Source organism: Halichoeres trimaculatus, unplaced genomic scaffold (assembly GCF_033239565.1).
Source record: "Halichoeres trimaculatus isolate MK-OKI-2021-1 unplaced genomic scaffold, fHalTri1.1 fHalTri1_scaffold_13, whole genome shotgun sequence".
In the NCBI taxonomy this organism is placed as follows: Eukaryota; Metazoa; Chordata; class Actinopteri; order Labriformes; family Labridae; genus Halichoeres; species Halichoeres trimaculatus.
Window position 1 is genome coordinate 31,488,113 of NW_027437191.1, and position 14,058 is coordinate 31,502,170.

The 14,058-nt window shown below is 38.7% G+C and overlaps 1 protein-coding gene across 1 annotated transcript; it reads left to right on the forward strand.

Moving 5' to 3' along the window:
• The first annotated feature begins 495 nt into the window (after window positions 1-495).
• LOC141802274 (microtubule-associated protein RP/EB family member 3-like) lies at window positions 496-13,978 on the forward strand. Its single transcript, XM_074685808.1, has 8 exons — window positions 496-624; window positions 3,297-3,364; window positions 4,819-4,943; window positions 5,034-5,179; window positions 7,022-7,178; window positions 8,784-8,917; window positions 11,031-11,183; window positions 11,389-13,978. The coding sequence occupies exons 3-8, from the start codon at window positions 4,823-4,825 to the stop codon at window positions 11,455-11,457; spliced, it is 780 nt and encodes a 259-aa protein (XP_074541909.1). The 5' UTR covers window positions 496-624; window positions 3,297-3,364; window positions 4,819-4,822; the 3' UTR covers window positions 11,458-13,978.
• The last annotated feature ends 80 nt before the right edge of the window (window positions 13,979-14,058 follow it).

The following is a 14,058-nucleotide window of genomic DNA, read 5'->3' on the forward strand; positions in this document are numbered from 1 at the left end:
TGGGATTACAAAGATTTTTTATGATGAGCCTAGTCTCAAAATTCTGGATTAATAAATTGTTATACATTTTTTTTTTTTTTTTTGTAAACAGTAAAGTAATGTTCTTTGACTTTACAATTTAACATCAAGTGGGTTACATTCACTATCATAGGTCAAAAAAGGTTAAAAAAGCCGACTGAGATTTTTTGTTGTGTGAATGTAAAAACATTTAATTCAAATATGGCCACGACTATAAATTTATAGTGTTTAATTGCTTAAAGAATGAGTCTTATCTGTCGTTTTATTGAACATACTGCTAATAAATGCCGGGGAATATTTTGAGTTAATGTTTATAAGAACCTTCGTTCAAACGTAAAGTATAATAAAAGTGCGCCAGGGGTCAACTTGGTTAATCACCACCACAGTCAGACTCACTTCTCCGTCATGGCTGCTCATGGGACCACTAGTTTCACCAAAAGGAAAGTAGATTACCGGCAACTGCTTTGCGCATGCGCACTTGCAACGGCTTAGTGGAGAGCAGTCTCGCGCAGCTCGCTGAGGCAACAGTCGGGGTTATAGCAACTGAAATAAAAAGCCCATCATCAGACAACGGGACGGCTGAGTGAGGGACGCTCTCGCACTCCAGTGAGTAATATTGACTCAACTTAACTCAAAATGTGTTTCTCTACGTTTAAAATCAGTTAATTTGACGGCTTGTTTAATTTACGTCTCGGATAAATACTTGTATTGTCCCGTCGGTGACAGTTATTCTGTCATTGGTAGCGTGCGTGTGTGTGTATTATCCGAAAGGCCTTCAGAGGGGGGTAACGTCAACGTCAGGCTGGAGAAAGTCCCGTTTCACTTATACAGTTCGGTGTTTTGAGTTCGCTGCACCCACCGGGGTTTAATTAAATCGGGTGAAGTATTTACATTCAGCCCCACACATCAGCCAACTGGTGTTAGCAGTGTAAGTTGTTAGCAAGAAGCTAGCAGCATTACAGTGGAGTCACAGCCGCAGCAGTGCCTGTGGCACCGACCACCGGTTAACGTCAACTGTCAGATACCCGGGCTGACCCGTGACAACCAACGGCTGTGAGGTTCAGTCACACAGGACGGGTTATATGGGTTATAACCTACTTTAACTGCTAACTTTTATAGCGGTTAGACCTTACAGCGTTGTATCAGGTGACCCTCAGTGATTCAGTGGATTTCAATCTGATTACATTTATTGATATTTTTACTTCCTCTGCTTTCAAGTCAGATGTTGTCCTCTATAAACAAAAAAATAAAAAAATTTAAAAAACACATAGGTTTGTTTTAAGATTCTCGACATTTATAAGTTATTAGAAAAAAAATAATAATTTTCACGTTATATTTCATTATAGCACTATGGTGCTATTTTCATGCATGCTACATTAAACAGTTATTGCAGTATAAATCTTGTCAGGGAACTATATTAACCTTTTTTACAAGACATAAAGTGTGAGTAAGTTTTTTTTTTATTTTTTATTTTTATTTTTAAAAAAAAGTCATTTTATTCTATTATTATTTTGTTAACTCATTTTTCTTCTTCTGTTCTTTCCTGCTTCAACATAGGGACAAGCAGCACAGTATCCCCTTATCAATGAATACAGCTGCAGAGCAGGGGTGTGGGCAGAAAGCAAGATAGGTATTGTGAAAATTTAACACAAGGTCAAAACAAAAGCAGGACCCATACCTAGAATAAAGACATTTCATTCAATATAGAAAAACTGTGTTAAAGCAGCAAAATTGCCTGATAAGATTCCATATACATCTTAATAAACATTACATGTAAACATGCAGAAAATTGCATTAGGATAAAATTTTGATAGAGGTTAGTAAGAGAACAAGGTATGTGAAAGTATAGTGATATTAATGGAAGACATTAAACCTCAAAGATATATATATATAAAAAAAAAAAGTAAAATTACACATAAACATATGTAAAACATTTGCAATATTAGTTTAATTTACAGTGTGTGGTAAAATGTGGTATTATTTTCTCAGGTGATGCAAAGGGCAGCGTTTACAAATCTAATGTTATTACGTCCACAGACTTAAACTATGAATAGTCGTTGGATGCAGCAATGCAGATAATGTACTTAGTCTCCGGGTAAAGCTTTTCAAACATTAGTTGTGACTGAAGAGAAACAGAATACTGAGAAAGATTAGTAATAGTTAGACAGTTCATTCAGTATGTCACAGCGAAGAGATCTGTTCATTTTAATCTTTGAAAAATTAGGTTAGAAAATGTTCGGATTAAAAAGAATGAAATGAAAAACTTTTTTCTTTCTGACTATCGAGGAATTTTTTAATCCCCCTGAATGTTTCCCTTGGAGTGAGTGATATGAGCACAGATCGTTTTGGTTTGCTCACCGCCGCGTTCAACTTATTCATAATCAGATTAAGAATCAGTTTAATTGGCTAAGAAAGATTACAAATTCACTGACTTTGACCCTGTTTTTGTCAGAGCTCTGAACAAACTCACACAGAAGCGAGGATAAAGCTGAAGAAATGGACCATGTTCGCACCACATGCAAAATCACATAAACCAATGTTATTAAACTTTCAGAGCTTAAAGTGACAGTGACAGCATGAAGTCTCCTAACTTTCAGCAGTGATTTGAAAAAAATGTCATGAAAATCAGAGGAAAATAAAAGTTAAAGGATGAAATGTGACTCATTTAAAGATTTTCTTTTACTTTTTTGTCATTTTTTACTGATTTACTGAGCAAACATAAATTATAACTTCACCGACCCCAATCTAATCAAAGAGTTTCCTGATGACCACTGTAACCTCTGTGAAGCCCTGCAGACAGGAAGTGACTGTTTAGCACAACATCCTGTATTCTGTCTAATCTGGAGGAAGAATTAAAATGAACTTTGCTGTTGTTTGTTGGATTCCTCCTGATTTCAGAGCTGTCAGATGACGAGTCAGTGGCTGTGTTGGTTTTTATATCCGTTATATTTCCCTGCTGGAGATCTTGGCTGCCTTTGTGAACTCTGATTGGTTGCGCCAGAACTAAAAGGATTAAGTGAGGCATGGATTAGGAGCCTTGAGAGTGCACTGCTAGTTTATCCGTGGTGCTTCTCTTGATGACCCTGGGGGGTGCTCTAGAGCAGGAAACTCAACTTTTGAAGACAGTCTATTATCTGTCATCATCATGACTTTTGGAATCACTTATGTTAACATTTTCACCAAGCAGTTAATGAAGGAATGATTAGAAATTTGATTTATGTTAAATACTGTCATTAGTTTCACTGATTTAGTGCATTTCTGTTGGTTTCTGTTTCCAGGTCTTTCTGTAAGGTGGTCCCCCACATCCTGACCTGAACAGCTCACACCAAACACACACCCAGTGCAGGTGAGTCATGTATCTTTATTTATTTTATTTTATTTATATTTTCAGAGCATCTTGAATGATCTTTTAAGACCCAAATAATAATGTTTTCTATGACCATGTAAACACCAAAGATACTTAAGAAGAGTTGACTCTCTTCTTTTATGTCTCTCTTCCTGTTTTTGGTCCAAAAAACAGACAAATCAAACATTTCTTGATCGCATTCATCTCGGGCGCTCCATCCTTTGATCCTCTCCATGATCTCTGTCGTCTTTTCTCACGATTGCGCCGATCTTTCTCTCTGAACTACTGCGACACATCCTCAGTTGGAGCGTGAGCTGCCTGAACTTTTCTGACTGTGTCTCTGTCATCTCACATCTTCTCCTCATATCCATGCTGAGCTCTCATCCAAAGAGTGCACCGCTCTCACCCACAGTAGTTTACGAGCAGGATTTTGATTGACAAGCTCCACCAGACCCCGCCTCCCTCCGCTGAAAAATATAATTTACTTCTATAGACGCAGTAAACAGTAATCGAATGTCAATGGCAGGGAACACAGACATTTTAATTAATATTGTCCAGTTGAAAAAAAAAGGATTTACAAATCTTCTCTTTTTTGTGTATTCATTATTTTTTTGTAATGCCCTAGAATTCAAATTCTTTATGTGGGGACCTTAAGCAGATATGAGATTAAAATGTGATTAATTAGATCAATTAATTACAAATACTGTAATTAATTTGTTTGTTTTTTAACCGCCTGACAGCACTATTTACCACATAACGGCTGATGAATGTACTTGAAAGTAGTGTCCACAAAAAAATAAAAACATCTTAACAAAATAAAATGGATTTTGTTGTTCAAACTTACGTATGAGAATATTCAATGGTTTAGTCTTCTACCAAAATCCGTTTGTATTGAAAAGTGTTGCTTCTGATGTTGAATATTGATGTGATTTAAATGCGATTAATTATGATTAATTAATTACAATTAATTAATTAATTTGATAATTTTTTTAATCAAGTCCCACCACTAATTTTTACCTGTCCATGGAGCAGTTTGGAGATGTTGATCTTGTCAGAGACACAAACACAGTGTACAGGGGGAATAAGAAGGAGTAATAAGTGATACGGGAAAGGTGCAGAGAACACAAAAGACCCTTCAGTGATCCCAAAGCCCCGAGCAGCAGAGCATAGCAACTCCTTCACACAAAAGCCTCTTTATAAAAGTGTGATATTTGAAGGGATTAAAAAGATCAAACTGATTGGCCAGCCTAAATACCTCAGGCAGCTCGTTCCAAAGTACAGACCACCTAAAAGTAACAGTGCAGTCACATTTCGTCTTGAGGCTGGATCACACACAAGGACGTGGGGTGAAAATGTAAAGCTGGATTCTGGCCAAATCACTGCTTTAAATAGTCACAACATAATTAATTAAGCATGAAATATGTGGGCTTGTATGTGTGTGTTTGTGTGTTCAGGAGGATGGCGGTGAATGTCTACTCCACCTCTATGACCATAGAGAACCTGAGTCGCCACGACATGCTAGCGTGGGTAAACGACTCTCTACAGCTCACCTACACAAAGATCGAGCAGCTCTGTTCAGGTAAAGACACATGTTTTCTTTTATGTTGAGTTTTATCACGTCTGAACGCTGAGCTGTAAATCTGTGTGTGTGTGTAACGTCTCCTCCCAGGTGCTGCTTATTGTCAGTTCATGGACATGCTGTTTCCAGGCTGCATATTCATGAAGAAAGTCAAATTCAACGCCAAACTGGAACATGAATACATCCACAACTTCAAGGTCTTACAGGCTGCGTTCAAAAGAATGAATGTGGACAAGGTGAGAACACACACAAACACACATTCACACAGTTTGCACATGAACTCATTCTGACAGATTGAATACAACACACTTTCCTTCAGTTTCTGTTTCTGCTAGCTCCTTGTCACCGTTTTAAAAGCCCTTAGATACTGGCAAGTTTAACAAAGATCTATATGATAAAGATACCTCATTTCTGAGTCCTCATATTATTTCATAGTCCTCTGTGAGAAAGTAATGGAAATACAGAAACGTGTCCATGTATTATACTGTTTTTCCGCCTTTGCTGCTAGCCTTTACTGTGTTTTCACGTTTTTTGATACACTTATCGGTCGGGCTGAGAAAAAACATTTCTTAAGCTTCTGACTACCACAAATCATTGCAGACCAAGGTGAGGGGTGCAAACAATTATCTAAAGAACATTGTGGCTAGCTTAGCTCCATCATTGGATTTCCAAAGCAATAATCTGTCATTAATCTCAACATTCAAGTCTATTCACAGTATTTCCTGTCAGGTAGGTCATGTTCTCTGCCCATAGCATCTAAAAATCACACTTTAGTAAAATTAATTATATTATGCTGGAGTATAACTTAAATTGGGAGGTAATTTGCGGTAATAAATAGGTCAGTAGGTCACATCATATTCCGTGATCCCCCTACCATGAAAAATACAGCAGTAACATATATGTTTCACCTTTGGGTAGATGATGATAAAGATGCCAACTCCCTTGATGGGTCTGTCCCGCTTATCAGGTGTAATTTTTCAAAACATCTCTTGTTTTCTTGCTGTTTGAGTCCTTCTCAAACAGTTTTAGAGTGCACTGTACTCTTTTTATACACTTGTTAGCAGATGAGACATCTTAAAATCACATTTTACTGCGCACTTCTATCTGTCCATTCATTATTTACATTTGTGTATCTCCAATGTGGCCGCACATCCGGGTAACTACCCAAATCATGACGTCAGTGCAAACACAAACAACTCAAAGTTTGTTTTCTCATGAATGGGTAATTATGTAGAACTCAGTCTGATCTTTTCCCGTTGCTGGCTCATTGAGAAGACGAAGAAGTGAATAAAGGTCTAACATTGTGGGATTAATCCAAAGAAAACCCTATTACTGTAATACCTTTACATTTATGTGTATAAATGCAACATCACGTGTTTGGTCTTATTCCTACTAAGGCTCTTTAATTCACTACTTACAGTGGCTCCATTACTTTTTATTGTGCTGTCAGGGTGGAAGTATTTTCTTTTGTCATTTTGACCACAGCAGCTTTGCAAAATCCTTCATCTTATTGTGTTTATTTTTTTTATTTAACCTTTATTTAACCAGGAAAAACACTTTTACAAGACTGTCCTGACCAAGACAGCAGCAGCACAGTTACATTTTTACCACAAACACAAATACACATTATACACCCAACGCAACACATTATCATGATAAATACCTTCAGGATTCAAAACAGCATTCGTCAGACAAGACGTCAGCAGATGGATGAATCTTCTTACAAATCATTAAGGATCTGTTTGAAAGCATCCAGAGAGCACCGTTGGCAAAGTTTCAAGTGTTTCTGTAAATAGTTCCAACTCACAGGAGCAGAAAACTTAAAATATTTTTTGCCACCTTCAGTCCTGACCCTGGGAACAATCAGTAAAATTAGATCCTGTGATTGAAAGCCACAAGTTCCTGCAGTTTTCCGTACAATAAAGGTGAGGAGATAAGGTGGAAGCAGACCTAAGATAACCTAAAAAAAAATAAAAAGATGCCGCTGTATTCGTCTGCGTGATGACAGGGAAGATCACTCTATACGAGAGTATCATCAACTCTTACCTCTCTCTTCCTCTTGTCTCTGCATCTCTCAGATCATCCCCGTGGAGCGCCTGGTGAAGGGTAAGTTCCAGGACAACTTTGAGTTCCTTCAGTGGTATAAGAAGTTTTTCGATGCCAACTATGACGGGAAAGAATACGACCCGGTGATGGTACGACAAGGCCAGGAGGGAACGCCACCACCCAACCAAGGTACGGGAAACACAAACATGACATCGTGTGCCTGAAACCATCAGCTGTGTGTGTGTCATTTCATCACCCTTACCACTTCATGCTACAGCATCCCCACCTTTTAACCCAGGTGATCCCATTCTCCACAAACCTAAAAGACCCCCTCGCTCAGGTAACATCCCATCACCGAGCATGAGTTTGTGTGTGAGTGAACTTAACGCTTTGATAGAGCTTCATAGGCATCTTTTAGATATGTTTTACACTGGTCCGTCATGAGTGTTATGTAGGCATTTGATACTGATTGTTTCTTTTTAACAAAAATCATCAAATCACCAAAAGTTTCCTGCTTTAATTCTTAAAATCATCTTCTGAAATGTAGATGTGCTGTAGTTGAACAGGTGTTGTATGTGAGAAAAAAGTAAACATCTGACATAAGCTACATGTAAATGGACAAAGTGAGAGTGAATTTTGGAAAAATTAAGTTAGTTTTTTTGGCTAAAGGTAGAGTCTGCAGGATTTTCATGAAAATAAAATGTCAACTTTCACAGGGGTAATCCTGCTCAGTCCTCTATACATGTGTGTCAGTGTCTGTGTCTGCCTCAAACCCTCTCCTCTGCCTGGATGCTGATGTTGTGGTTGTATTGGGACGTTTCTGGGTGCAAAGTAAGTGTGGTTATCACAGCACGCCTGGTGCCCAAGTGACTTTGCTTGTTGATTAGCAAGTGGCAGAAGCTAATCAGAGTGGCTACGATAGCGGATGTAGCATATTAAAAAAAAAAAACACAACCAAAGTACAATCAAGCTTTTTCCTAAACGAGGGTGAAGCTTAGCTCGACTTTCACTCACTCTTAGGACTTTGGAGAGCAGCTCAAGATGAAGTGTGATGCGAGTTAGCTTTATGCTAACCAGGAAAGTGTCAAATACCCATGATTAGCTTGTGCTAACATGCTAAGTCAGGTGCACAGCTATCAAGTCTCTCCCACGTAGAAACACGATGCTACAGGTGGTTGCTGGGCTAGTGAATGTGTTCACATTCTGTCATGGTCAGGGGCTGGGGGTGTGTGCTGCAGCTGGCACTGAGCCAAGGGGGAGGAGCCTAGTTTGAATGTTATGTTTATTTCGCAAGTAGCGAAAATTCCTGCTGACCCTACCTTAAAGCTGATGGATAACTAAAAGAAACAGATGAGCAACACAGGATTTTCTATGATAAGGATTGTATCAGTGTTTAAATTCACGTTGGGAAATTTAAGAAATCAAGCTGTGAGTGATTTTGCACAGAATGTTTATTTTCACCCCAGTAATGATAATGACAATGTTAAATCTGCGCTTCATGACACACTTTTCTCTTGTCAGACTGCAGCTTCTGCTGATATTTCACTTCTGCACCCTGATTTTGATCCTTCTTTCTGATCTTACTTTTCTGTCCTCTGCAGAGTTTGACAGAGATCCTATATGCAAATCTAATTACAGTGAAGCAGGAGCTCAGTCTAGACTGCTGGTTTATTTTAGAGGAAGAAACTCTGTAGTAACAGAAAATGACCTGATCACCAAATTAAATCAAATCATCACATCCATCCAAACCGTCGCAGCTTGATAAACCCGTCTGCATGTCCTCCTGTCTTCCAGGCCCTATAAGAACATCTCCCACAGCACCAAAAACTGTTCCTCCCACTCAGAGGCAGATCAACGTAGCAGCCCGCAGGAGTGCTCCCATGTCCCGCAACGGTGGAGAGGCTGAGCTCATAGAGCTGAACCAGCAGGTAACTCAGATCCCACATTCATTGTCATGCTCTGTAATGCCCTCAGGTGTCCGCTGAGGTAAGGGGTGCGCGGTTTGAAAGTGACACTTTCAGAGTCATTTTTGGCAGCGGCCAAATCAAGATAAGAATACTAAACAGGTCCCACTGCTCCCTGGCTTAATGCAATCAAAACACAAGGTCACACTGGCCTGGGTGAAAAATGGTGTGCAGAGATTTTTGGGCTGACTCAGCATTTCTACACTGGCACAGGCAAGATGATGCCTAATAATAAATAAACTGATAATCAACAAGTTATAACAACCCTTTAACATCAAAGCTTTTTCCTTATTTTGACTACGAAATGGTCAAAAAATGTCCTGTGAGTGAATGCTTTTGCTCATTTTTCTGGAATACTTTGAATTTAATTGCTAGAGTTATTTACAATTTACTGCATGTTTTATGAGAGTGAAAAAGTTTAAAATGAAGAAAAACACAGAAACAGAAATGGATTTTTAGAGGTTTAGTGAAGGAAAAAACCGACTGTATAAAACATGGACGTAGTCTTCCTGACCAAGGTTATAATAGTTCACTAAAACAAAACAAAAAACAAAAACTAACTGAAACCAACTAAAATTATAGACAGAATGTCCTTAGTTATCGTTTTTGACAATGTTAATAGCCTTTAGGGTTTAAATTAATTGGACAAATTTTCCCAACCAATTTTACAGCAGTTTTCGGCAGTTGTCAGTGCCCTACGGCACCATCATAGCTACGTACTGGGACGTGCTTGTTTACTGCACTGACTGGCTGTGCTCTGTGCTGCAACGAAATGTAGTGGAGCAATGAATCAGAGCATCTGTAATAGTTTACTTGCATGTGAGTCTGACTTTATTGTTACAGAGTCCAAGTTTCTAATCATTAAAGCTCATATTATATTGTTTTATATAATTTATGTTTATATTATTTTTATGTTATTTATGTTTACACTATTTTGAAATAATTTAAGTTTATATTATTTTTTTGTGTTTAAGGCAGCAGCCAACAGTTCAGTATCAGCATTGACTGAGCAGTGAGCACTATGTTGGACTGGAAAATTAACAGTATTACAAAATATTTACTCTGACCTTTTTGAATCCTGCACCTGGTTAATAAGGTATGAAAAAACTAAAACTAAACTAAAACTAAGCCTTGTTGCAAAAATCAAAATTAAATAAAAGCTAGAATGCCTGTTCTAAAACTAATCAAAACTAAACTGTAATGGAAAAAAATGTCAAAACTAACTCAAACTAAACTGTAATGACAAATCCAAAAAACTATTATAACCTTGTTCCTGACGTCGCCCATCTGTTTCTGAAATGGAAAATGAAGCAGATCAGCTATCGCGGCCATATTGGTAGTACTAAGGGGTTTGCGTACAGCTACAGGGGGCCTGTTGAAAAAAATTCACCCCCCGTAGAGAGTGTTGTTGAACCAGGCTGTAAATAGGTTAATTTCTGCTTTGAAAACTGCTTTTTTTGGCTTGGTGCGTGTGTGATTTCCGGTACTTCCAGAGCCAGCCTTAAGCAGAGACTCGAGAAACAGCAGGTTTTAGCACTTCAGCATTGTCACAAATTTTACAGGATGAATTTAAAGTTAGAACATTTAAAAACGTGTGCATTAACATTTAACCTGAGGATGGCTGCTTCTTGTCACGGGACAAAATGAAAGTGAAACTAAAGGAGAAAGAGATTCAACTGTTTCTCTAAGTATTGCTCTAAGTACAGGATAAATAAGGCTTGATGCATAGTTTTAAAAAGTGAAACACACAATAGAAGCCTCAAACTATGCTCATACAGCAAAAAGAAGACTTGGTTCACTGTTATAAAAAAGTCACCACACAATACAAGAATCAATCAACACAGATGATTACACATGCAAGGTAAAAACTGCATAGAGAGAGCTTCATTCATCCCTAAGTTCATCCCAACTAACGTTGCAGAAGACCCAGTCTGAATGAATCAAACACCAAAGATAGCTCCTCTTTTCATTTCTTTCTTCCAGATACTTTTCCCTGTTTGGTAAGAGTGCCTTTAGGTAATCATGTGACATCTCCAAGTTTTATTCTCATGTTTCCAATCATTATCTCTGTTCACAGCTGCTGGATCTGAAGTTGACTGTAGAGGGACTGGAGAAGGAGAGAGACTTCTACTTTTCAAAGCTGAGAGACATCGAGGTTATCTGCCAGGAACACGAAAACGAAAACAACCCGTCCTTAGCTAAAATCATGGAGACATTGTACGCCACAGAGGTGAGTATGATCAGATTACACACCTTATGCTTTAAGGTTTCAGGGTTCAGATATCGTGGTGTAAAAGCCAGTCTTGCAAGATGAAGGTAAAGAGAATGTATTAAAGGATTAGTTTGGAGATTTTTTGAATCAGAAAGTAACCCAGCCTTACAGACGAACACAAAACGTATTCAGTGCCCGTCCTGATCTCACCTTTCTTCCACAGGAGGGATTTGCGCCACCAGAGGACGATGATATCGATGAAGGGGCACAGGGAGACCAGGAGGAGTTCTAACTTACCCCCTTTTTTTTCACCCCTCACCCTTTGAACTACCTGAAGATTACTGTCATCATCCCTTCTTTCCCCCATCGTTATAATTTTTACGACTTCCCCGTACTCCTTCCACCTCGTCTGCGTTTCCACAGCCATGACGAATTGTTGCACAGCCTAGCCCCCCAAACCTCTACTAGCAAAAGAGACTGAGCCGCTCCCTGTCTGGACCGAGGCTCAGCAGCTTGACTTGGCTTCCTCGACTCGACTCTAACACGTCTCCAGAGGGTGAAGATGAACTGCAGGGCTCCTTTAACCTGCGGCTGAACTGTGTAAGCTAAATTGATATGAGATTACTGGAACCCAGCACTGACAGCCTAAAGCTAACAGAGCTCATCTGTTTTAACGAGGTGGGTCACTTTCTCTTGTCATGCACTTTCATTGGTGACCACATGAATAAAAAACAAACGCACACAGGGTTTATGCAGAGTTTATATATTAAATCACACAATATTTTCCGCACTGTGCGATCTTTTTCTTTCTGTTTTGGCTGTAAGTTTCAGAAGACCTGTGTTTGAGTTTTCAACAAATTGCTGAGGATGACGTATGTGAGGATACATGCTAACATATCACAACAGTTCAAACTGCTTATTCGCATAACGACTGAAATACACCAGATGCATCAGCAGTCTGTCAACGGATCAGATTTATTTATTACTTAAACTAATTATTTTTATGAATTCAGCATAGGGAAGCTTGAGCGGGACAGGAAGTTGGGACTGGAAACTACCTAAAAAACACCCAGTGACCTTCAAAATAAAACAAACCGTATCCAAATCATTTTGTATTTAGCTTGACTATGGTGATAAACAGTCATAGTGGGCAGAGCCAAACCAGGAGTTTACAGGTTTGAGGTTTTACAGCCTAACATGAATGAAGAAAGACTAAAGCCCCTTGCACGCATGACTTTTATTTTTTTTGGACTAAGGTCAATTTTTCACATCCAACCAATCAAAAAGCTCATTGTTGACACGTCACATACCAAACATTAACGACAAAAGACATAAAAACTACAAAGACAACTATTACCAAGACCTTGTTTGGAGGAGAAAAGCTGAAGATTGAATATGATGACTCCGAATTTTTCGCAATTTCATGCCGTTTATTTGCCCCCCCGTTGGTGTGCAAAGGCTTTTAACAATGAAGCGGGAAGCACAGGATCTTCTTGGTCCACACCACAGACTAAGAAAAAAGGGACTTCATTTTGCTTGGCTTGAAGTGAGGTCACCACAAAAACTGCTCCCCCTGGTGGCTGGCTGCAGTATAGGTTAAAAAATCTGGCTCCCCAGTCATTCCAGATGGGCTGTGGTCAAGCTTTAAAAACTTAATACTCCTTGTAGAAATGTTTCCCACATCTGGTTATTGTGGTGATATGAATATATTATTTGACTGCCTTGTATTCAAGTCCTCTTTTTTTATGAAAAGTTCAATTTTTAATTGTTATACCAGGTTAAAAATGAGGTTTTACGTCACGTTTAATGATGATTGACAGGTGACGTTCTTGTGTATTTTTTTCACGGATTGTAAAATATATCAGGAGGTAGAGCCAAGAAGTGATTAGACTCTTAAAATAAAAAAAACAACTTTTATTTTTGTCACCCGGCTCCACGCTGTCCACCCTATATACAGTCTATGGTCCACACAGCCTGTGTGAGTTGACAAACACGGTCAACACGCAACAGAACAGAGTCGGACTGCAGACGGATCTGGTGTATTTGAGCCGTCAAGGTGTCATCCTCATCCCTGAGTCAAAAACCATAACAGAAGCTGATTATTACTCATCATGTCGTTCCACAGGAGAGGGTTTGCTCATGAATCTGTCACCAGCTTGTTTGAGAAGGATCATGTATTTATGTTTTTATTTATTGACCTTTTTTTAATCGTCTCTGTAGTTTCTGAGAAAATAGGGCTTTGGATTTGGGGAAATTGAAAGTCTTGCACTAAATGTAGCACACACACAAACACACAAATGGGCTGAAATGATCCAAAATGCCAACATGCAGTGACTGGCTGCAGCCAGAAAGAAACATGAAGATGCTATTTTATATTTTGTAGATTTATTTTAAAGAGGTTTGGTTTCTTTTTTTTTTTTGCATTGAATTCCTAAATGGCCAAGTCATGTAGGGTCAGTGTGCGTAATTTATTAGCAAAGTGTCAGGCTTTGAATTCTATGAATAAACAAAAATTAAGATTACAGACAGACACTACTTAATACTAATGTTTGACTGTGTTAATTGAGTTAAACATTGTAGCTGCTATCATTATGTTTCTGTTGCTATTTAACTGAGTTTCGTTTCGAGGTGTTCAAACGCTGCATGGCTGCTGAGGAACAACAGCTGTGATTTATGTAACATACAGGTTGAGTGTTATTGACAACAGTCAGATCAGCCTGAAAGAACAAAACAACAAACCCTCGCTCATTGTTTGTTGCCTTGGCAGCCATTTAATTAACCTGCATCATTTGGATTTACTGCTGCAAAGAAATAAAGCTCTGAGGTTAAAGAAATCTGTGTCATGTCTCCACAGCTCTGTCATCTCAGGCAAACTATTAACATCACAATCTCA